At 34.6% G+C, this 25,430-nt stretch overlaps 2 protein-coding genes, 1 long non-coding RNA gene and 1 other non-coding gene across 7 annotated transcripts; 3 read left to right on the top strand and 1 right to left on the bottom strand.

The window, feature by feature from the left end:
* Positions 1-150: 150 nt before the first annotated feature.
* Positions 151-17,131, bottom strand: LOC106665958. The gene is made up of 3 exons (XR_001340364.2): positions 16,656-17,131; positions 396-598; positions 151-317 (listed from the first exon to the last, which is right to left on the bottom strand). It is a non-coding gene; the product is annotated as an uncharacterized LOC106665958 (long non-coding RNA).
* On the top strand, positions 1,905-13,960 carry LOC106665957 (dnaJ homolog subfamily C member 10-like). 4 transcript variants are annotated; one of them, XM_014392785.2, is made up of 13 exons: positions 1,905-1,944; positions 2,481-2,548; positions 2,610-2,702; positions 2,770-2,923; positions 8,182-8,392; positions 8,455-8,672; positions 8,736-8,930; positions 9,012-9,221; positions 9,286-9,895; positions 9,957-10,093; positions 12,689-12,828; positions 13,350-13,548; positions 13,620-13,960. In XM_014392785.2, the coding sequence occupies exons 3-13, from the start codon at positions 2,686-2,688 to the stop codon at positions 13,836-13,838; spliced, it is 2,310 nt and encodes a 769-aa protein (XP_014248271.1). In that variant the 5' UTR covers positions 1,905-1,944; positions 2,481-2,548; positions 2,610-2,685; the 3' UTR covers positions 13,839-13,960. The 4 variants fall into 4 exon arrangements, 3 of the variants coding, with proteins under 3 accessions (XP_014248271.1, XP_014248269.1, XP_014248270.1); XM_014392783.2 differs by lacking the exon at positions 1,905-1,944 and adding an exon at positions 1,951-2,043; XR_002910460.1 differs by lacking the exons at positions 1,905-1,944; positions 13,620-13,960 and adding exons at positions 2,082-2,240; positions 13,142-13,282 and having other exon boundaries at positions 13,350-13,424.
* Positions 6,298-6,368, top strand: Trnastop-uca. The gene has a single exon. It is a non-coding gene; the product is annotated as a tRNA-Sec (tRNA).
* LOC106665956 (cell division cycle protein 27 homolog) lies at positions 15,799-25,381 on the top strand. The gene is made up of 16 exons (XM_014392782.2): positions 15,799-16,197; positions 19,807-19,882; positions 19,949-20,090; positions 20,151-20,552; positions 20,637-20,801; positions 20,888-20,990; positions 21,052-21,201; positions 21,274-21,505; positions 23,431-23,611; positions 23,683-23,908; positions 23,967-24,094; positions 24,189-24,306; positions 24,608-24,811; positions 24,870-25,002; positions 25,068-25,155; positions 25,211-25,381. Coding segments are annotated over exons 1-16 (2,373 nt in total). The 5' UTR covers positions 15,799-16,173; the 3' UTR covers positions 25,212-25,381.
* Positions 25,382-25,430: the final 49 nt, after the last annotated feature.

The following is a 25,430-nucleotide window of genomic DNA, read 5'->3' as shown; positions in this document are numbered from 1 at the left end:
AGGATGTATTATATTTTCTGGCAATATATTCCTGGAATGTATTCCTAGAATTTTTATTTTCCTGGTGTAATGAGCAATTGCTATGTTTTATGGAATTTATGAAAAATTTTATTTATGCTATTGATGGAAAACTGTAGCATATTTACCTAGGCTTAACATCAGTTGAGTCTTTGGATTCGACCCGAAGACTCCAGCTCCCATGCTCTTGTCAGTTTTAGAGCTGTCAGTATACCATATGAGTTTGCCACTAATGGATGGGTGTTAAGAGTAACAACACAAACACAGAAGAGAAAAAGTCCATAATACTATATGGCTACCTGAAAAAATATTTGGTTAAAAAACCTAACTTATTAATTAATAATAATAATACATATATTTTATACACGCATACACACTTTGCACATGGTCGAGAACGGAAACCATGGCTCTTGAGGGATGTGGATGTTCATAGCCTATGCACACCTCTACAGTACAGCTGAAATAAAAATGATAAAATCATGCTGATTATAGTGCTCATCCTGCTGCATTGTGGCTGGCTTCTGGGTTTCCTCCTCCATCGGGTCATGTCCCCTCCGGGTTTGCGTGCGAGGTGAGGAGGCTGCATAAGTAAATGTTTTAAAGCAACATGACCCTTAGCAGTTCTATGCCTTTACAAATTAAAAATATTAAAAAAATAATAGAGCTAACATAGCCATACCATGCAAGCTTGGAGTTAAAAATAATACCAATTCTTATATGTTTAGCAGTCTAATTACTTATTTCAACCTAATTACCTATTTCAATTAATTATTCTTTTTAATGTAAGGTCTTTGTTGAGATGAAAAAGTGTCACGTGCGGGATTCGAACCCACAAAAAATGGCAAAAAGTGGTAAAATTCGAAAGGCTGTAGGTTGAGATGGGGAGTTGGTGTCGAAGTGGATCGAAGTCCCGATAGCTCATATGGGTAGAGCAGCGGCGTACATATTTAGCTTTGGCTCTTGGGTTCAAATCCCACTCATGACACCAACTTTTTCACCTCAACCTATACCTTACATTAAAAAGAATAAATAACACCAATATTTTAAACTTTAGTACAAAAATTAATAGGAGGAGCTATTCATATGAGAAGGAGATAGGCAATTTTTATTAATGGGTTTATTGGAAATTAATAAGAACTGGGGTTTTACGTTTTAAAAGAATGCCGTTATGTCCTGATGATTGATTGACAGAATGTCGGCCATTGTTGAGCAGAGAGACAACTTCAGAAATATTACTTGTTGGACATTGAATGTAAAGCTGTCATCAGCATAAATATAAAATCAGGAGAAATTAAGAACTAATGGATCATTTAGAAACATGGAAAAGAGTAAAGGCCCAAGAATGGTGCCTTGGGGTACATCAGCTGAAATTGAGAGAGGAGATAGAATTTGATGTTTTTATTCTCAGTTCTGTCAAATAGGAGGAATGTGATTAGTAGCAGTAGAAGAAGAAAAAATGTATCAGTTTCTAAATAAGCAAATAATGATTTATGAAGCATGCATTGGAAAAATCAAGCAGAACTATAGTACACCAATGCATAGGTGAATATCAACTGGGATTTTGAGTAGGGCTGTCTGATAAGTATTAAATTTTCGGATGTCAAATTGAAAATTAAATATAAGGGCATGGTATTCAATAAATAAGGATAATTTGTTTAAATAAAATCTTCTCAAATGCTTTAGATAGAAAAATAAGTATAGGGCGGTACTCACTAGGGAGGGGGTAAATTGTAAATTTATTTGTTAAAAAAAAATGAAATATAAAGTCAATAAAAGTAATAAAAAGTCTTCCAATAAGAGTAATAAATAGGCAATTTATTGCTAGATAAATTGTAAAGAAATGTTTGTTATATAGAAGATCGTACGCGGATGCGCCGGGGCGCCAAGAGAAGGGACGAAATGTACCTGAACGCCGGAACCCGGAAGGTTAGTCTCTTATTCTCTAATCTCTATTCTCTATTCTTCAGATCTCCGGATCTTCCGTTTCAGTAGAAGCGAAGACGTTTCCATGAAAATTTACACACGGTATTGAAAAGTTCTACGAATTAAATACACAATCTTAGTATCTTCCTATCGATTTGATTTCTTTCCTCTCTTTTCAATTCCTTATCTTTTTTTAATCTATTCTTTACACCCACACAGCATCTGTTCCATTCACCCCGGTATATTCCTTTGTTTCATGTGCTTTTAAGCAGTTTTAAGTATATTCCAGGTCCTATCCGGTATAGTATTTTGCATTAAATTCTAAATTAATGATTTAATTTATCATAAAACTACAAATTTGAATAATAAAACCATACTACTGCCTTTGCAACTAATGACAACCATAAAAATTGGCCAAAGAATTGTATGTTAAGTTGCTAAAGAATAGTATAAAGAGCTTAAAGCCTGTGTTAACAAAAAATAACCCATTTTTAAAGCTTCATAATTGGTTTTAATTAACAAAATTTACATATTTGCAGTAATGGAAATTGTCTTTTGGCACAACATCTTCGTCAGATTTTCAACGCCACTGCAGTATGATTTGCTGGTGTGTATCTATAGACATATACTTCTGTGTACTTATCTCACTTATTATTATTTTTTTTTAGGGGAATCTTTTTTCTGAAAGAACAGGAAGAATGAAGCTTTAATTAGTTTTTAATCCTTAATAAAAACAAACAAATAATGCTGACAGATAAAACGTAAGACTGTCTTTATTTTTGCATGTTTCTTTATGTTTAAAGCTCGATTTTTTTTTCCGCACCCCAGGTTTATTTTACATATAGCGATTCTACTCTCTGCGCAGTTTGTTTTTGGAAGTAATTATTACGATCTGTTGGGCGTTTCGAAATCGGCCACGCATCAGGAAATCCGAAAAGCGTATAAAAAGCTCGCTTTAATACTTCACCCCGACAAAAATTCAGTAAGTATGGGATTTTAGTATTTTTTTGAAGCAAGGGTAATTTTTATTTTGAAGGATGTTTAGCAGAATTCCTGATCATCGTGCTGGTTAAAAATATCCCGCTTGAAACTGTCAAAATGACTCCGATTTATAAAATGTGCAGGAATCAACCATGATTATCAGAGATTATTGACTTGTCTTGTGTTAATTTATTATATAAGCTGGTATTTTGTTTTGTTTTGTTTTTGAAGAAGAAGAAGAAAATACATTTTATTCTAGTGCATTGGGCCCTCTTGAATTAAAAAAAAAAAAATTGGCACAATTCTTGTCAAAATGAATATACTCTGGTGGTCAAAAGTTTATGACCACTTAAAACAGCGATTAAGTCTAATTTTAAATACACGGTTGTATAGAATACCCTGTAGAAATTTGCATTTACGGTCAATTCTGTTAATCAGATGTAACAAAAATTACGAGAAAAATAAATATCGCAATTAAGAAGAATTTCATATACTGTCAATGACAGCACCCTAATAATCCTTAAGAATTAATTAAGAATTAACAATGTGTTTGTTGTGTCTAGAGTTTTGTTTAAATTCCGTTCTATCTCACAGTACTTTTTGGTCGTTAGTTTTTTTTTTATGTTTCAGACCACAAAGTTTGAAAATTTTAATTGTCTGTTACGTTTTTTCTTTTTTCACTTACAAAAATCGGTAAAAAGAAGGAATTTTCTGTCGAACTTCACAGTGCGATTTGCACATGGCACAAATCGCCACTCAACTAAAAATTTCAAAAACAGGGGCCCATAACACCATTGCTTGCTTCGAGGAGACACTCTCATCATGACAAAGCTCGATCAGGACGACCCAGAATAACATCTACCCAAGAAGATAAATTTATTATTTTGAAAAGCAAGAGGGACAGAGACTCATTGACCCCTAGATTAGAGCTGAGGTTAATACTATCACCAAAAAATCAATTTCTGTTTCAACTGTACCAAGGAGACTCAGGGAGGGCAACTTGTTGGGGTGTGTCGGTACACTGAAACCATTTGGCGTCCTGCTAATAAGAAGAAAAGATATCAGTGGACACTTGCTCGTAAGGATTTTACACTGGAGGATTGGAGAAAAGTACTCTGAACCAATGAATCAAAGTTTCAGGTATTTGGATCAAGTTGCAGGATTATGGTTCGTCGTACCCCATCAGAAAAGTTTATTCCTGCATAATCCCGACTGTTAAGCATAGGGGGGGGTTTCAGTTTTTGTGTGTGGGTGTTTCTCGGGCTTTGAACAAGGAGATCTCGTACAAATTCAAGGAATACTCGATAAAGAGATGTACAAAGACCACGCAATCCCTTCTGGTTTCACTATGCAAGAAGATAATGATCCTAAACATTCTTCCAAATTTTGTAGAAGTGATTTACAAGAAAAAGAAAATGAAGGAGTTTTGAAGAACATGACTTGGCCAGCTCAATCTCCGGATCTCAATCCAATTGAATTCCTGTGGGAAGAACTGGTAACAAATGTCCAAACTCTTGCTCAATGTTCACAAAAACACTTATGGGAGCTCTTCCAAAGTTGTTGGAATAACATGCGTTTTGAAAAATTAGAAAAACTTAGAGACAGAATACCACGAGTAGTCCAAGCCGTCTTGACAAACAAGGGGGGATTTTTTGATGAAGAAACATATAATATCTTTATAATATATTTATTTGTGGAAAATATTTACATTTACACAGTATGTATACATAAACTTCATAATAGAGGCATTTACAAATATAACAAATACATTATAAATAGTATAATCAGACCTAAATAGATACCTTCTTTCCTTCAGTGGTTTAAAATTGACAATAATTCTTTTTTATAACAGTTTTGTGACTGGTAAAATATATCTAGTTGGTTGTTTGCACAGTTTAGTATTTTATAAGCCCTTTCCAGGGGAGCATTTTTCGTATAATTGCTTTTATGGTGCTATATAAAAATATTCTGTTTGTCTATTTCTATAGGCAGGTACATGAAATTTTATCTTTTCTAGTAGAGAGGGGCATTTAATTCTATTGTTAATTATTTTGAACAATATTAGAGTATCAGTTGATCATCTAGATTCTAGTGAATTTATCCTTAATTGGGATCTAAGTTGAATGGTTTGGCCATTGGTTCAAGGCGTATTTGTAGTTTGAGACCACAGAATCGTAAAAATTTGTTTTGCACTTTTTCTAAAGTATACATATGATTAGTAATAGGGTGACCAAACAGTTCTCTAAGTGGGACTTGACCAAAGTGAAATATATGTTTTTGATGATGTTAATGTTATTTATATTAGTTACATTACGCTTAACAAAACCTAGCATTTTTAGGCTTTTGTTTTTTATATATTCTATATGCTCAAGGAACATTAACATAGAATCAAAAATTATCCCTAGGTCCTTTATGGAGTCTAGTGATGAAAGTTAATATCACAGATCTTATAATCACAGATTAGAAGACATCCAATACGATGGAAGTGAGTACCACACTATACTGAGCACCACATCACTAAGTTATTTAATTCTATTTATAAATATTATAAATAATATAGGCGATAAATGTCCTCCTTGCGGAACACCAGATGTGACCAATGGGATCGGATGGGGTATCATTAATGATAACATTGGATCCTATTATTTAAGTAACTGCTTATCCAGATATAGATGTACATCATATAGATATATATCTATATTTAGCTTATATAGATCTTTTTTATTCTACATTACCATTATTAATCCATTTATTTTCACAGATATCTTATCATTGTGTTAATCAAATTTTGTTTGAAATCTTTATTTTCCTTCTTTTATTGCAAAAAGTTGAGGTGGACCTAAACTTTTGACCGGCAGTGTATAAATAAAGGTTTAGATATAATTCAATTAATTAAGGTTTTTTGTTGAGATAAAAAAGTCAATATCACAAGCAGGATTCGAACCCACGACCCTTGGCTAGATACACCGCTGCTCTACCTCTTGAGCTATTAGTCACTGTTAATCGATATTTATTTAGAAATCGTGAGCTATCATGACTTCGATCCTTAGCTTAAAAGAAAAAATTAAGCAATTCATATTCCTAGGGCTCGAAAGAGAATTTGACTTGTTTTATTTATTTATTCAGTCATTTCATTGAAAAGAAGAGGCCGATAACAACTGTCCTTTTATTTTTATTCATTCTACACTCTTCACAGTGAAGTTCCCCGTGTAGATTTCGTTTAAGTTGTCACTAGAAAAGTTGAATGTGATATTTTTTCTTCCGAGCCATAAACGGATACATATCAGTTGGAAATTTATTAGATCCCTCTATTCAGAGAAAAAACCCCTTTTTTCACCATGAACCCCCATACAAAAGGGGCGTGTCGAGTCAAGAGTCACGATAGCTCAAGTGGTAGAGTAGCGGTATCAAGCCGAAGATTGTGGGTTCGATTCCCGCTCGTGACACTGATTTTTTATCTTAACTAAAACCCTTAATTAATTGAATGATATTAATTAGTCAAGCAAACCACGAAAAATAGTGAATTTAGATATAATATCAAAAAATGAAATGAAGTGTACTAAATTAAATCATTACGGTGGAAAATTAACCATCCTCGGTGTTCAACTGTAGGGACAGGAGGTAGTCGGAAAGAATCAAAGGTGGGAAGAATTGAGGCACAGCGAATAGAGTTAGGTAGGGGATTCCAGAGGTTGTAGGAACGGATAAGGTAGGAGCTCAAGAGAGTACAGCCAAAAATAGGAGGGGAACATCTATTTCAAACCACAATGCATACTGGACGCACGATACAGTCAACTCATGATAATTTGAAACCTAGGGCCACAAAAATAATTCAAATTATCAAGAGGAAAGAAAAAAAAACATTGTCAAGAGTCGATATGCATTTTTCCATTTTATTACTTAGATTGTATGTATATAAACATAGTAAAACTTCGAAGAAACTTCAGGCTGTAAGGAAGTAAACAAAATTTAGACGAATATAAACGAAAAAGTGTAAATTATAAAGATGGGAAGTGGCACCAATTTGATTAATAGCATGCTTTTTCTCCCCCTGTTATGAAAAATATTTTGCATTATCGAGTGAATCAAATTGCACAGAATTTTTCCGATTTACTGAAGTGACCTGCTGAGGAGTTCATATTATCAAGAAATTCAAATTAACAAGAGTCGACTGTATCTCTTTGGGATGCTAAATATGAACCAAAGAAAGACCGTGATTCTCCTAATAAGTTTGCTGATGAATCCATTGAGACTTGACAACTTTTTAAGTTTGAATTTCATTTTGAATTTTACACCAATTTTAGTGTTATAAATGTACCCATTATCGTGCATTGTTCTAGTATGGCTGATGCTAAATCGTACTAGCATTTTGTATTATCACGTTTTCCAGGCTTTCAGGTTCTGTATTTTTACAGTTTTTTCCCCTCTATAGAGTCATAGCTTCAACTTTTGTGCTGATCTCTACTAATGAATACTAATGCTAATCTTGGAAGATAAGTTTTTTTTAACAAGTAAAAATTCTGAGGGGTGTGGTATCAAGATTTGCGTGGTTCAAGAGCTGCTTTCCCAGGTACCATGGTACCATAGCTATTGCAGGGCCATCTGTTGATAGTCCTATTTTTTTAATGAGATATTTAACTGGAGTATATCCTGGAAATAATTTTTAATTCCTTTGTGTTAAGTAAGACTTCCTCTTTCTCCTACTGGATTGTTTTTGCGATTTTTTTGCTTACCTCATTCCTGATTTTTACTCTCAGTATTTATTGTTTTTTTTTTATTACCCAAGATTCAAGTTCTCTTTTATTGCAACTATGGTTTATTACACAATATGGATTTGGGCCTATCTGTTGTTCTGAGGCTTTTTTTTTAGGAATCTGCTGCCTCGTTACTTGTTATGTGGAACTTGTAGTGATATTTGTAGGGTTTTTTGATATTTTTTGGGCTTGGAGTACCTTTAGAGCTGCCTGCCTGAAAGAATGATTATTGTTACACCTTTCAGATGTTTTATTTCTCGTTTGTATGTCTAGCAGTTCGGCTTAAAAAATGGTTGTGGTAGGTCAAGGGGCCATGTGGTGCTCGAGTTAGTTGTTACGACCATGCCCATACCATTTCCCATCTTTTAGACATTCCTAGAGGTTGGGAGTTCCAATATTGGTTTAATAATAGTAACAAAATAAAGAAAATATATCTTGATCTCTATAATTATTCAGTTTGTTATATTGCCTGATGATTAATTAAATAATGATTATTTTATTCAAGGATGACAAGAATGCGCAAGAGAAATTCTTGAAAATAACACGAGCTTATGAAGTATTAAAGGACGAAGCGAAACGAAAGCATTACGATTTGCATGGCGACGATGTGCCTTATACTCACACAAAATACCAAAGTTATTATTATTACGAGCACCAATTTGGGTTGTACGACGATGATCCACATGTCATCACACTATCTGGGATTTCAGATTTCGGTAGGGAATTTTAACTTTAAGTAGTTTCATATCGAATAAATTTATTTTTGATTTTTAAATAGAAAACTCGGTGGAAAATATGGAGTCTAGTCAATGGTTTATAGTATTTTATTCGCCCCTTTGTATGAGTTGTCACCATGCGGCACCCATGTGGTCTAAACTGGCGGAAGAAATGAACGGTGCTTTGTCATTCGGTGCTGTTAATTGTGAAGATGACTGGCAGATATGCCGGCACAAAGCTGACATCAATGCTTACCCAACTTATGTTCTCTTTCCTTCGGTAAGTTTTGTACATTTTTTTTTTTTTTAATTTCGTAAGATTTTACTATGTGTAATATTGTAGAGAACAACTTTGGTCGGTTCCAAAAACAAAGAAGAGCTGAGAAATTTTATTATTGGAAGATTAACGACCGATACTGTTAACGTTTGGACTCAGAATGACTGGGACCAAATCAAGGAGAAACACAACAGTTGGCTCTTGATTCTTAAAAGTAACGATCACGACAAAGATAACCAAAAAATTGTATCAGCAATGATGGTAAAGTTTTTAAAAAAATTTTAAAATTAAACTTTTTAAATGCAATTTACAATAAATTGTATTTCGTTTTTGATTTTTTAGAAAGGTCTTATCGGTGTTGCTCTAATTCACTGCTCACACATGCCGTGTTCCGAATTTAGAAACGATGAGAACAACGGTTATGCTTATTTGGTGAAAGAGCATGATACATGGAGTGTGAACGCATTAGAAAACGGAGAGCCGCAGGAAATCGCTAATCAAATTTTAACCCTTTTACCTTCTATAGAAAACTACGATGAAAATATGTTGGAGGTAACACAGATGAATTTATTTTATTTGTATTGCTTTATTTTTATTTTTTTAAATTTTTTTCTAGGAGTATATGAATGATTTAGAAAATGGGCTTCAAACTCCTCTTTTAATTTATTTCCACATGGGACCGTCGACGAAACTAGACACGGAGATTAAAAAATTAACGGCGACTTTACCAAATTTTAAAATCGGCCGTGTAAATTGCGGTAGGTACGTTAATCTTTGTTCCTCGCTCAGTATTTCTCGTTATCCACTTTTCGGCCTGTTTAAACCGGGTGGTGGGAAAGAGTTCTACCACGGCTCGCTCACGATTCACGGTGTCTCGGCGTTCGCGAAGGAAAGTTCGCAAGCCGTCAACTTCTGGGAATGCGGCCCTGAAGAGCTTAAAGAGAAGATCAAAGAAGGGCCGACGCTCGTGGACTTTTATGCGCCTTGGTGTCCTCCTTGTATCAAACTGCTTCCAGAGCTCAGAAAAGCCTCCCTGAGTTTTATATCATCTGTGATAACATTCGCGACAGTCGACTGTACGATTCATTCCGACTTGTGCAGAGAGCATAGTGTGACTTCTTATCCTACAACGCTACTTTTCAACGTAACAAGAAAACCGTTGAAAATGGGTAGCCGGACGGCAAGCTCAATAAAAGAATTCGTCGAAGACACAATATCTCCTAAAGGTAACGATGACAAATACTTAAAACAAAGAACAAAAAAAATACAATATATATTTTTTTCCAGTCATAGAACTAAACGAAGAGACATTTTATGAAACAGTTGGAAAGAAAAAAATTAACGAATTGTGGGTTGTGGATTTTTACATGCCATGGTGTGGTCCATGCCAACAGATGGAACCACAATACAGAAAACTTGCTAAGGTAAATATTGGGGGGGGGGGTATAAGTTGTTTTCCCCCTAATTTTGACTTTCATCCTTATAAAGGACTTTATTACCTGCTAGCCCCATTAGCTCTAGGGTGAAAAAAAACTTTATTGAAAGAGATTGTTGAAAAAGTTGATCAACTGCGACATGAGATGAAACAGAAAAAATTCATCTCATTTCATTCTCTCATTTGAGATAATCTTTGCTTTATGAGTTCAATCTCGGTCATACCAGCCTCGTAAAAGGCCTAACAAGCTTAAAATCGACGATTTATTACTGGCATTGAAGGATTAGGACAAATTAACTGTCAGAGCTATCAGAAAAATTTCAGGTTCATCGCATAACAATAGAAAGAAAGATCCGATCTCTTGGTTATGTTGTGAAACTTGATTCATAGCCCCAGGAAGACCACCTGGCTTGCTGTATTTCATCCATGAGCAGGAATAAATTAGAAGGGTTTATTTTCTATTTGGTCTCTGAGGTTGGGGGTTTGAAGGAAAAAAAGTCTAAACCTGGTGAATAGAGGCAGTGTCGTCGAGTAAAATCGCTGAGTTAGGCTGGAAACAGTTGCCCCATGCTCCATAATCTCCAGACCTTGCCGTTTCCAATTTTTTCTTGTTCCGGTCCTTAGACATCTACTTAAAAGGTAGGTAATTTTTGAACAAAAACACTCTGAAATTCGAATTTACAGATTTTTTTTCATCTAACCAGGTCACGGTTTTTCGGTGATTATACACTCCAAAATATTGGACGTGTACCCACCGCATTGGAAATCCATAAAAAAAGTCCCACTTTTCCAATAGCAACGTCTTCATTATAAATAGACCTAAGGGAATTCTTAATAAATCAACTTAATTGGGTTAATGTTTTTTTTTTTCAAAATCGAATTTTCATCGCAATTAATTGAGCATAAATTTAGAGATTTTAAAAAAACATATATTATTTTTGGTGTATTAATTTTATTGTTGGTGAACATAAATACAAAAATGTTCTTCGAATACGACCCATAATATTCTAATTTGGTATGATTTAAAAAGGTAAATTAAATGCTTACAAATGGGCTTTTTTCAAAAACACTGGTACCCTGAAGGTTCATGTAGCCTTATAGTTAAAATACCCTCAAGGAAAAAAAAGAAAGAAAGATAAATCAACAAAATATTTCTTTTTCTTTTTTATTTTTTTAACAAACTTTCTGTAAGCAAAGTATGTCAGAAAATGGTGAAAACTTGGATTGGAAAATGCGATTCTAGCATTATAAAACCCTTAGAAACCAACTTTCGTGGAAATCGGTGTAAATTAATATTTTGACCGATAATTTCGACGACCTTATGTGTAACTGACATTCCTAGTCCAAGCTACAACATGATTTTTCTCAAAATCTAGAGGACCGATTTTCATAGTTGATAATTCGTTTAAAAGAAATTATCAGGGGAAATTTTATAACTGCGTCAAACATTAAAATCAAACTATTATTTCAAATTAAAAAAAAATTGGGTTTATTCCTGACAAAGAATTTTCCTGTTTTCTTATAAAAATCTTTTTTATATTTTTATGGGATTTACATCGTTAAAAAGCCCCTCTTCTTTGAAATGGTCCATTTACGTTAAAAACGTAAGACGTTAAAATACTTCTAGTTGTTTTTGAATTATAGACATTTCAATCAGAAATTCTGATGACTTCTAAAAAATAGGTAAAATTTTAGGGGCCAAAAAATCCATAAATTTAAATTCAAACAAAAGTTTATATGGGTCTCTTGAGGTGCTAAAATGAAATTTCATATTTGTTAAAAAAAAAAAAAAAAAAAAAAAAATTAGTACTAGTTAGAGTTGATAGTTTACGGGAAAAATATTTGGTTTTTAGAAATTTTTTTAGTTATTGATAAATTTTGATAGTTTTACTATATTTATACCATAAAAAAATGATGTAAAATGATTTATTCACATAGTTGATTTGAGCAAGTAGAACAGCGAAATAAAAGCATTAAAAAACGGAAAATATCAACTTTCTAAAACAAATTTTGACAAAACCAGGCCCTATTCACAAGAAGTAGTGTATATGTGTCTGATGTTTTGGAGTGTAGAATCAACAAAAAAAGTTTGGTCCAAATCTGTGACCCACCAACCCAGTCGTCCCCTCGAATCAGACTTGTACAAAAAAAAAAAGGGATATTTCTGCTACCAGAATGTGGGAAGTTTGTTATAGAAAATTCAATGATATTATGTTGTGACATTTCCTCCTGGCCTGTAGTTTGATAGTTACTTATCATCTGGGTCTGTCTATCCTTGCTAATTTTTGTCAGATACGTTACGCATTAAAAAAGTCGTCAAAATGACAAGATGAAAAATGTCCCAAATACTGAAGATGGCAAAATGTCAAAACTCATCTAACTGTAAAAAATAATCGGATGGCCAGTCCAAGATGATAGGTAACTATCAAACTATAAAATTATACTTTGAATTAAAAATAAAATACATTTATATTCTGAAAGTTTTTTTTTCTTCTAAAAATGGAAAAAACTTATGCCAACCCAATACAATACATCTTTAATCACACATGTGTCATACTGTACCCAATACATCTTTTTTTTATAGATGATGTCAGATATCAAAAACGTAAAAATTTCCAAAGTGAATTGTGAAGAGGAACAAGCACTTTGCACACGGCAGAGAGTCCAACATTACCCACATATTAGGCTTTATCCGATGCATTCTGAAGGGATGTTAACTGTCATGTAAGTATAATTCACAGTCTAATTATCTTAAACTATGATTTTGATTAATCATGATTACTCAATAAAATGTATTCATTTAAATGTTAAAAAATTAACTGAAAGCTCCTGTGAATCCTCCTAGATTGTTAAAAATATTTTTGAAAAAGAGAAAAAAGAAAACATGCTTAATTCTGTCTCTTAGTTCCTTTCGGACATAAATAATGGTTTGGCTTAGTTAAAAATACATTTTTTCAATTAAAAATGAAATATGATGTTTAATCAATGAGCGAAATATTTCTCTTTGAGTGCTAGTGAGTAAAGTTTTTGACTTCAGATTGCAATGGATTCAGTATTTGATCTTCAAGCCTCAACAGCTTGTTCAGGCCGTTAAATAGCCGAGAAATCTGTTCAGAATTAATAAATTATTGTGGAATTAAGTGATCAAAATTGTTCAATAGAAAGAAAAAAAAAGAAAGTAATAATTCTCTTATCCACATTTGCGTTTTATTTAGATTAAAATTCTTAAAATTTCTCTTTTAAAGGATTTACTCTGGATATCAGAGAGACGCTCAAAGTTTGAGGCGGTGGATATACAATTATTTGCCGTCTTCCGTGAAAGAGCTCCAGCCCGAGACTCTCAGAGCTGCGATCCGTTCGGGCGACCCTTGGCTGGTAGATTTTTACGCCCCTTGGTGTGGTCATTGCGTTGCTTTCGAGCCCGAATTCATTTTAGTCAGTCAGGTAAGAAACTTATCAATTAGAAAAAAGAGAGAGAAAGAGAAATATTTAATTCTTAACTCTGTTTGTTTTAGAAACTCGAAGGGAGAGTTTCAACCGGTAAATTGGACTGCGAACGGTTCTACACTTTCTGCCAGGGCATCGGCATAAACAGTTATCCTACATTAAAACTGTTTTTTAAACCTTTCAGCGAACAAGGTTTAATAGTAGAAAGCCAGAATCCTTCTGTCATAATTAATACAGTTAACATGTATCTTGGGCACGATGGACATAATGCTCATGATGAACTTTAATTTGATTTTAGCTTGGAAAACTAGGCAACAATTGGATCGCTGTGTAACATTTATTTTTTATCACAATTTGAACTTATTTATTATTATTTTTTATATGTTCAAAATTTATATAAAACGTTTCTTTTAATTTAATAAACAATACTTTTTTTTTTTTAATTCAATAATGGATAATTTTTTTCTTCCTTGTGAAATAAAATAAAATTTAAAAATGCTTATAATACCCATTCTTTTGGATGTAAGAAGTTTTAAAAAAGTTGTATCTGAAGTATGGAGGTCAAGTAGAAATGATCAAGAAATAAATTACGAGTAATAATCAGACAGTGCGGCATAAAACAATTGTTTCTCTTTTGTACATTATTTCATAGAAGCGTCAAAGGAAGTCTTTAGTGAATAATTTCGGATAACTCGGTCATGGAGAATGAACTTACAATTTGTTAATGTGGTTTATGCTACCAGCATACAATTATTGTTGCTTTTTTTTACATTCTTTCATAGAAGCGTCAAAGGAAGCCCTTAGTAAATAATTTAGACTACTCGTTCATGGAGAATGAACCAACAAATTCTTAATCTAATTAAGCTACCAGCGTACAATTATTTTGGTTTTTTTGTACATTGTTTCATAGAAGCATAAAAGGAAGTCAGTTGGGAATAATTTTTTGGCAACTTTGGCACGGAGTATCAACTGAGAATTTATGCATATAATTCATGTTACCAGCGTAAAACTATTGTTTTTTCCTTTGTACATTATTTCATAGAATTGTACTCATAGAATTGTGAATAATTTTGGACAATTCGGCCATGAAGAATGAACCCACAATTAGTTAGTGTAGTTTATGCTACCAGCATATAGCTATTGTTTTTCTTTTGTACATTCTTTCATAGAAGCGCCAAAGGAAGTCTTTAGTGAATAATTTTGGACAACTCGGTCATGGAGAATGAACCAACAATTTGTTAATTGGTTTATGCTACCAGCATACAATTATTTTGGTTTTTTTTTGTACATTGTTTCATAGAAGCATAAAAGGAAGTCAGTTGGGAATAATATTTTGGCAACTTTGGCACGGAGTATCAACCGAGAATTTGTGCATATAATTTATGCTACCAGCGAAAAACCATTGTTGTTTTTCCTTTGTACATTATTTCATAGAATTGTCAAAAGAAGTATTTTGTGAATAATTTTGGACAATTCAGCCATGAAGAACGAACTAACGATTTGTTAATGTAGTTTATGCTACCAGCATACAGCTATTGTTTTTCTTTTGTACATTCTTTCATAGAAGCGTCAAAGGAAGTCTTTAGTGAATAATTTTGGACAACTCAGTCATGTAGAATGAACCTACAATTTGTTAATGTGGTTTATGCTACCAGCATACAATTATTGCTGCTTTTTAGTACATGCTTTCATAGAAATATCAAAGGAAGTCAGGAGGGAATAATTTTTTGACAACTTTGGCATGGAGAATCAACCGAGATTTGTGCATATAATTCATGCTACTAGCGTAAAACTATTGTTTTTTCCTTTGTACATTATTTCATAGAATTGTCAAAAGAAGTATTTTGTGAATAATTTTGGACAATTCAGCCATGAAGAACGAACCAACAATTTGTTAATGCAGTTTATGCTACCAGCGTACAACTATTGTTTTTCTTTTGTACATTTTTTCATAGAAGCATCAAAGGAAGTCTTTAGTGAATAATTTTGTTAATGTAATTTATGCTCTTTCTTATTATGTTTCTTTTTTTTCTTATAGACCGTGAGTTTCTTTATTTAGATTGTAACTACTTGAATGCCAGGGATCACTTTTTCTATAGTAACTATAGGAATTTTGGCGAAAAACTGCTATTGCATTTGACTGTGTCGAAAATTTTGAATTTTTTTTCCAATTTGACTATCTAGTTGAATCTATGATAACGGTTCATCTCTAAGGTGAGACTTTACTCCATCTGTTGGCGGAGTTTTTAAATTTAACCGTGCCTTGAAAAAAAAGTCCCACTTCACAAAGTTCTGGACAAACAACTGTTTCTCCCCTTAAAAATCGAGCGGAAACAATTTCCCAAAAATCCAAACAGGCAAAAAAAAGGAGAGAAAAAAAAGTGGTCGGATCTTCGTCTTTGGGGTAACCACAAAGTAACGTGTCCGTCGTTTCAAGAAGGCAGCCGGGTTCACGTCAGTTCTGGGTTTATTGCATTCAAGATGGTGGTGTTGTGCCAAGTTTCAACATTCCAGTGAAAGAAAAGTATTTTGATGCTGGTGAGATCATATTTTCGACCAGCAGAATCCCTACGCCGTCATCTTCAGTAGAGAGGAGGACTTACGGGCCAGTTCGAGGATATAATGCTGGTACAAGAGCCTGTTCAGGTACGGTCACGGTTCTGCAATTGTTTTAGTTTAAAAGTGTCCAGTTTTTCTATTCCCGATGACACGGGATTCGCAAAAGGAGGATTTGAGGGCCGTTTTGGAGACGCGGTCCGTAATAGCGTAATAGCCGGCCAACGTTTCTGGGCAAAATCCGTAATAAGAAAAGCTTCTAAAGCAGGATAAGACATCCTGCATCTTATGTTGAAGCAGCTGAACACAGATAATCCGTCCGAGGTTGGGCGATTTAAAAAAAAAAAAAAAAAATAGGAAATTTACACACTTAAAAAAAATCTCGACTCAACAAAATAAAGTCAATTAAAGAATCATAGAATTAAAAAAAAGTATTAAAAAATGATATGTCAAGGGAGAACAAAAACTTAAACCAAGTTTTTATACTTTCCCCTGATTTGAATTAAAAAAAATTGATACTGTTGAACAATATAAGTTTCTCAACATACCTCATCTATCACAATCAGTCTCAACCGGCCTTAATTGAAAAGTCTCAACTTTTTCTATAGTTTGATAGTTTACCTTGGACCGCTTATCCTCGCTGATTTTGACTGTCGCGTTTTGCCATGTTCAGCATTGAGCTCAGGTTAAAGGTGAAATTAAAAAAGCCAAAGGTCGTAAAAACCCGACAGCCCTCTCACCGTACGCCTTGCTGCTTAAACTTGACAGACACCGAAGATGGGCGAAATGCGACGGACAAAATCAGCGAGGATAGCCGGACAGTAACAAACTACAGGTTCATCACACCCCAGACTGAAATCTTACGACTGAACTGTTTCATTAAAATCAGACACGCCCGAAAAAAAAAAAAAAAAAGATTATAGGTTGAGATTCAAACCATTGATTAGCTAATTACCGTAAACTGGTACAAACCGCCAGCGGGTGACAAATCGGAGAACAAGTAGCGCGAACACGCTTAATTTTGTACTTAAAATTGATAAGATAAGAATTTTTCGCCTGTTTATTATTTCAACAGTCAAAATTTAATTAAATTGAAATTTTTTCTTTAGGTCGAGGTGATCAAAGATTCTTTTCCGGTCGACAGAACAGTCAAATCGATGACACATTTTGGCTTATTCTGACAAATTTGTCGGGCTTTTGAGAAATATATACCGTTGATCAAGACTAAAACTATTTGTAATGTCTTAAATATTTGAAATTGTGGCTTTAATCAAAACTTTTACCCTCAGGCATGGAACCACCGCTATACCTAAATCTCTTTATAGTTAACCAACTACCTTGGACTGTATATCGAAAAAAGACTGACTTGGAATCCACATACAAGACTAAACAGGAACTGACATTACACAACACTCCCACTCCTAGACAAATGATCAAAACCGCTTCAAAACAAAAGAACAGATATATGAGATGATAATTAAACTCATTTGGACGGCATTGAACTGTGGGGTTCAACCAAGCATTCCATTTTTCATCCAGATTTCCCAATCCAAAATCCTCTGTAAAACAGTAATGCTCTCTTCTACATATCTAATCACACAATCCTCAATATTGAAGAAAAAAGCAAATTCAGTTATTACCAAGCTTTCCCGAACCCATCTGTCACCTAGGAACCCACACTCGATGATACCTCGGACAGAAGGATAAAAAGAAAATGAGGGAACAATGGAACTCACCCAATGGACAGAAATGATCCAAGAACTTCCGAACAAGTTTTGGAAGGAAAGAAGTAATAGAATGTATCAAAGTAAGCAGGAAAAAACAGCAAGTCCTAACAGGATTCTTAACAGGGCCCTGCAAACTAAACAGACATTTAAGAAGATGGTACAACCCAACATGGCAGGGCAGGTTCTGCAAAAAAGCAGAGGAGACACCGACAAACCTGTTAACAAACTATGGCGCTACCAGGCCTACTAATCAAATTCCGTGATGAAATAGGACTCACCGGTGTGCTACAGGCACAGAATGGGGTTTACAAAAGCTCTTAAAGGGCACAATATATCACACACCACGACTAATACCTCGATATCTACCAATCTTTCGACATACTTTAAGCTCATCGTCATCAGGGCAAAATATTCTTAATCAATATGTGTGAAGTCAAACTGTAGACATACTTAATGATTTTGTCCTGATGATGACCTCAAGACAGGTCACAAGCTTGGCAGTAACAATTGATTTTGCTTTTTCTTAAAGACCATACCTTGATCTAGTGTTCGTGAGTGCAAAAATGGTCAATATTTCTAATACTGAAGACAGTTTTACTTATAGATAATTTTTTTCTCTCAAAACCATCATGATCATTCGTGTTGATTCACTGCTTGAGATGAGCCATCATCATAGCTTGGATGTATCGAGGCCAAAAAGATTTCCCAATTTCCCTTCAACTTTCCAAGCAAAGATTGGTATAATAAAGTAATAGGTAGTATAAAAAATTGACATTGCTATAAAAAGGGGAAAAATCATGAAGGCAACAATATTGATTTATGTTTAATTATCATATTCTCCTTATTTGCAAGAGGGAAAATGAAAAAAAAAGGAAAATTCGAAAGGTTGTAGGTTGAGATGGTGAGTTGTTGCCCGAGTGGATTGAAGTCACGACAGAAGTGGTTAGAGCAGCGGCGTATTGAGCCACTAATTACTTATTTCAATTAATGAGTCTTTTTAATGTAAGGTCTTGATTAAGATGCAAAAGTGTCACGAGTGGGATTTGAACCCACAAAAAATGGCAAAAAGTGGGAAAATTCGAAAGGTTGTAAGTTGAGATGGAAAGTTGGTGTCTAAATCAGAGTCACAATAGCTAATGTGGGTAGAGCAGCGGCGTATTTAGCTTTGGCTCATGGCTTCGAATCCCGCTCGTGATGCTAGCTTTTTCATCTCAACCAAGACCTTATATAAAAGAATATTTATTTACAAGGCTTATTAATTATTAGATCATCCTACTTGACTGCGATTTTAAGAATCCAGTATGAGTAGAAGAATGTTTTCCAGCATAAATAAATCCTTGTTAAATGTTTGCTAAAGTGTAGTATTGCTCATTTTGGTCTGTGGGTCAAAGCCGTTTCTTTACTTTGATGCCCAAATAAAACATCTCCCTGTAAGTATATACGTAGCAACGTTAATGATAAATTGTTTGCCTCGTCAAATCACAAGGTTAATACATTGCCCTGTTTTGAAAAGAATACACCAAGAATGAAGGAGTATCAGTATTTTTTTTTCCCAGATCGATTATTTGTCTAGGATTGGTCTGGCGTCTCTAAAGGGTTAAAGCTTGTTTGCTGATGATTAGGTCGTTCTTTTTGATGTCTATGTAAAGCAGACAAGAAGCAGTTTTATGCTGTTAGCATAAACTAGATTTTTAAGTAAAATTTTGATGCGCGTTTGCTGGACATTAACGTATTCTCTTTGGCATTTATGTGGAACAGAGTAAAAAAACTATGGAAAGTAGAAATTTTCTGTGTTTTTATGTAGTTGTTCCTTGGAAGTTTGATAAGAAAACAGTCTTTTAATAACTTATACCTTGAATATAATTTTTTTAATAAAAACAGCTTTTAGTGAAATAATTAGCATAATTAATTTATAATACGCACTGAACTTTTTCTTTATTGTTAACTATTTTTTATTTTTTTTATTTTTCAGGCTGCTATATGGCATTGCCTTAATCATTATGCATACAATGATGCCATTTTTCTTGCTGAAAGATTGAGAGCTGAAGGCAAGTTTTAACTAAAATATTTCCTCTTTTAAAATTTGGCTATTCTGATTTTTGTAAATTTTACAGTCGAGACCGAGGAAACGATTTGGCTCTTGGCCACCTGTTATTACAGGAGTGGTAAACTAGCACAGGCCTATTCTTTGCTAAAAAATTCCAGTTCTCCTCAATGTAAATTCCTTCTGGCCAAATGCTGCATAGACTTGCAAAAGTAATATTTTTTTTTTTTTAAATAGATTTTGTGTACTTAATTCTTAATTTTTTCTTTTAGAGTGGCGGAGGCTGAGAGTGTAATAATGGGCGGGGAACTCGGCAAAGCCCGGAATCTCGAAGAGGTCGCGACCGAGTACGGCGACATCAGTTCGTTTGCGCTGACACTCATAGCGACAGTCTGCTTCCAAACCGAGCGCCATCAGAGGGGTGTGGACGCCTCTCGCAAGGCGCTGTTGCTCAACCCGTTTTTATGGACGGTGTTCGAGACACTGTGCAAAAAAGGCGACCGGCCCGACCCTTACAAGACTTTCAACCCGAACTCTCTTGAAAGCATGTCCACAGTCACGGGCTCGAACCCGATTATCAACTACGTCAATTCACAAGTGATTTTTGAAACCCCGGTCCTTTACAACAACTCATCACAGAACAACATACACCACGATAACAACGTTAACATCAGGTAAATTTTAAAATTTGATAGAATTTAAATAAAGTTTTAACATTTCCTGATCAATATAATTGAGCGTTTTATTTATTTTTCAAGTACGCCAATACAAGTAGTCAACATGGGGAATTTATGTATGTCTGGTATAAGAGCTTTCTCACCAGAAAGCCCACTTCCAATACCTCTCCCACCAGTCACCCGACCTAAACGGGCAATACGCTATAGAAATATTTTCCCCAGTTCATTAAGCCCTTTAACACCTAGGTGAGCTCTCATTTCATTACAATTACTTATTCTAATATTGGCTTTTATTTATTTAATAGTCTATTTAATTTTTATTGTTAATCTAGTTTTGGAGTGATACCCTTAGATTTATCACCTTGTAATGACAACTTTATATCACCTGTGAATACCCTGTCAGAAGTGAACGAACAGAAAGTAATCCCTAAACGAGTAAGTGCTATAATTCAATTTTGCCTTTTATAAATTATTTTATGATATTTTTTTTTTAAAGCAATTATTGAGAAAGGATACTCCTTTACAACAGTCCAAACCAATTTTTCACCAGTCAAATACACCAGGTGGTGCTCCGTCTCCGACGATTCACGTTCAACCTTCTGTTAGGAGGTCTTCTCGTTTGTTTTCAAATAGTTACGCCGTTAAAGTAAGCCTGGAAAGAAAATTTTAAGAAGGAGGATTTTTAATTAATTAATTTTTTTTGTAAACCTCAAAATAGGAAAACACCAAGTCACCGAATAGGAACAAATTTGCCACACCAAATTCGCCTTCTAGGAAAACTAAGTGTAGGTTAGCTAAGCAAGCACTCTCCCGTTCCAATTGTTCCGAGCTGAACGAGCGGAACCGCAGTGTAGAGACAATAATCGAAACGCCTGTGATAACGGAAGCGACTAAAAAGGAGAATAAAAGTGCGACTGAACAAGCTAAGCTTTTACAGACACATTCTTTAGGTAAGCAGTAAGATTTGTTTAAAAAAAAAGCTAAAAATTAAGAGGTTTTGTCTATTACAGTGCCTGTGTTGTATTTGTAAAAGTAGTGGGTTCGATTCCAATAATCATCCTTTCAGATGTTAATAAAAAAAAGGTGTTAAAATAAATGATTAAATACCACTCCCCCAGCATTGTAAGGTATTGTGTAACCCTGGAGACAGGAGAGGAAAGCTAGGGAAAAGAAATCAGCCTAGTCAGGACCAATGTTGGTCAATGAGGGTTGGTTTTGTATAAGAAAATGTTAACTATGTTATAAAAAAAAAAATCGGAGTTTTGGAGTGCCTGCAGGTAGGAAAGGAGCGGACAGAGTTAGATAAAAGGGCAATGACTGGTAGACAAATTGAGTCAGCCAGGCCCGAGGAGTGAGAGGAGAATTTTCTCACCGTCCGGAGAGAATCAGGAGGTGAACAGACCAAGAGGCCTGAGATGGAAGGAGAGAGGACGTTGGCAGTGTGTCGGGTTTTCCTCCTTTTGTAGCAGAAGCCATCATGGAGTGCTGGAACCGTTTTGTTGTATAATTCAAGAGTAGTTTATTATTTTTTTAATTGAACACAAAAGTGGTGCTCAGCAATCTCCAGGGGTTCCAAGGGAAGATGAGATCATTAAGTTTTGGCTTTCCTCTCTTCTCCTGTGCTGGGGAGTTGTATTATTATTATTTTTTTTAATTATTCATCTTTGGCACTTCCTATTTATTTTTGTCATTTGACACTGTCCATAAGAAATAAATAAAAAATAAATAAATTAATTAATTTAAAAAAATTGGCCACTTCGTTTTATGGGGAGTTGTATTATTATTAATTTTTTTTAATTATCCATCTTTGGTTCTTTCCTATCTATTTTTGTTATTTGACACTCCATAAAAAATAAATTAATTAATAAAAACAAATTGGCCACCTCGTTTTTACAAAATGGACAAAAACTTTGTAAATGCATATTTTTCTTCAGCCTTTCAACTCATAGTCCTGTGCGAGGTCTCATTTTAAAAAAAAAAATATGCTGAACAAGAGAGCTGTTTGTAAAATGTTTACCTAACTTCAATCATCAGTAAATTAAAAAAATCTGGAACTTGTCAATTTTGGCACTTTTTACAAACACTTCAAATTGAGTTGTGGAGCCAGGAAATCGTCCTTGAGTGACGCCCTGTAGCAATCGATAGGAAATTTTAATAATCTTTCAATTGATCACCTTCCACTTTGCCTGATTTCTTAATCATTTTTGAGTTACATTTTTTGGGTCCTGCTCATGGAAAAAAACCTTTTGTTTCAATACATTATTCGAAGCCAAACTGCAACAAGGCCTGTGAAATTGGAAGGAAAATTTGAATTTCCGTTAGGAGGTAAACAAGTGGTTATCGACAGCAGAAGCATTCAGCATCACAAAAGGTCAAAGTAAGAAAAAGTGGGAATTGTCGATTCCCTGGTCATATTTTTGAAAAAGTCCTCGGAACCAGGGTTCAATTTGAAGTTTTTGTAAAAAGTGTCAAAATTGACATATTACAGAATTTTTGAATTTGATGAATGACTGAAGCTAGGCAAACATTTCAAAAAGACATCTTTTTCAGCGTAAAATTTTTGAAAAAATGAGACCTAGCGCAGGTCTGTGAGTTGAAAGGCTGAGAAAATATGTATTTATTTATTTTTTTATGGGCAGTGTATTTATTAAAAACTTTTTTTTATTTATTTCTTAATTTTTGGTTGACAGGTAATTATTCTTTCCTACTCCCTCTCTTCCACTTAGTAATGGTCATACTTTTGTTTCCTAAAACACAATTTCTTTGTTAATTTGAATATATTTAATTATAATCAATTTAATTTATATCATGTGCAACATAAGAACTTTAATGGTTTTTATTTATGCTTTCTTAACAATTTAATTTGTTTTTCAAGAGGGCCTTTTGCTGTTAATGAGCACATTGGGTCAAGGTTATCTTCATTTGTTACAATTCGACTGTAAAAAGGCGATAGAGATATTCAATTCCCTTCCGCCGCATCATCGTAACACCGGCTGGGTGCTGGCAATGCTGGGCAAGGCTTATTTCGAAATGAACGACTACAAGAAAGCCTGCAGGTATTATTTTAGAAAATTTTATTGTCAACACGGCCCTAATTTTTTATTTTATTTTTTAATTCCCTGTCCAGTATGTTCATGGAGGTTAGGAAACTCGAGCCAGAAAGGTGTACCCAGATGGAAATATTTTCCACGGCCCTCTGGCACCTGCAGAAAGATGCAGCGTTGTCGTCTTTGGCGCAGGATCTCGTCGCTTTAGACAAACATACCCCAGAGGCGTGGTGCGCTGCTGGTAATTGTTATTCGTTACAAAAGGAACACGATGTCGCGATTAAATTCTTCCAAAGAGCCGTACAGGTAATTTAATACAATTCACCATTAAAAAAAAAGTTTTTTTAAACTTTTTTGTTTTTAGGTGGATCCAAATTTTGCTTATGCCTATACCCTTCTTGGTCACGAGTATGTCGTGACTGAAGAATTGGATAAAGGCATGAGCTGTTTTAGAAACGCCGTACGGCTTGACGCAAGGCACTATAATGCTTGGTCTGTATTTATTGTTCTATACTATTAATAATTCGTTTTTAATCACGCTAAGCTCGGCCATTTTTGAAATTGTCTCTTTTTAATCTTTCTCCAGGTACGGGATCGGAACGATATATTCAAAACAGGAGAAATTTCTCCTCGCCGAGCTCCACTACAAACGAGCGCTCTCGATAAATCCCAATAGCTGTGTGCTAATGTGCCACATAGGAGTTGTAAGTTGAAACATTTCACTCCTATAAAACAGGAGTAATAAAATTTAATAGCATGTCTTTAGAATAAAATGAAACTATTGGGAATGTTAAAATTAAAAACAATTTCTATGAAACAAGATTGAAATAACAATTTTAAAAATGTGATGAATGGGTAATCAGAACTTCGTTCACAAATTTAGATAGTTAATAATAAAAATATTAAGTATAATTGACATTTACTGTTAACAAAAGGTGAAGGAGAAATGTTTCAGGATTTTTTTTTAACTTTTAAGTCAAAATTTATAAAATTGAAATTTTTAAGGTTCAAATGGCATTGTCGAGAAAGGATGAGGCTTTGGAAACGCTGAACAAAGCGTTGCAGCTTGAGCCGAACAATCCTCTGTGCAAGTTCCACCGTGCGTCAATACTCGCTTCATGCAATAGGCACCATGAGGCGCTCACGGAACTCGAAGAGCTCAAAGAACTCGTTCCCAAAGAGAGTCTAGTCTATTATTTAACAGGAAAAGTGCGTCGAATCGGGGAAAATCGTTTTCTAAATTTTAACGATTTTTTTTTTGTCCCAGGTGCATAAAAAACTTGGGAATACCCATTTGGCTTTGATGCACTTCAGCTGGGCGACAGATCTCGATCCGAAAGGTGCTTCGACGCAGATAAAAGACACAGTTGACACGGGGATATCGCACATACACGATATCGGTTTGTTTAACGATTTTCCCCCCATGATTATTTTTGTATTATAAATGTTTCATTTTTGCCAATAGGAGGTGACACGTCTGATGACCTTCTTCAAAGGACTCCGCCGCAAGAAGTGGTGGGAGAAGTCGTGCCTGAAAATGATGATGGTTTCTAGTATGTAGAACCGTTTCTTTGTATTGGCGTTTGGTACTAATTTTTTTCCCCCCAGGCCCACCAGGAACAGGGAGGCTTGAAGGCCGGCCTGTCGAGAGAAATCGCATAACCGAGACCGGTGCCGACTTGGCAGCGACAACAGAACTCCAGCGGAACTGGATGGAACGATCCAAATATAACTATCCAATAAAACGAACCTTGCCTAGCTGCCAGGATATAAAACGAAGAAATTCTTTATTTGTGTTTTACCTTTCATTTAGGTGAATTCCCAGAGA

The sequence above is a fragment of the Cimex lectularius genome, unplaced genomic scaffold (assembly GCF_000648675.2).
Source record: "Cimex lectularius strain Harlan isolate CLEC.00 unplaced genomic scaffold, Clec_2.1 scaffold109, whole genome shotgun sequence".
Classification (NCBI taxonomy): domain Eukaryota; kingdom Metazoa; phylum Arthropoda; class Insecta; order Hemiptera; family Cimicidae; genus Cimex; species Cimex lectularius.
This window is presented reverse-complemented; position numbering and strand designations above follow the sequence as displayed.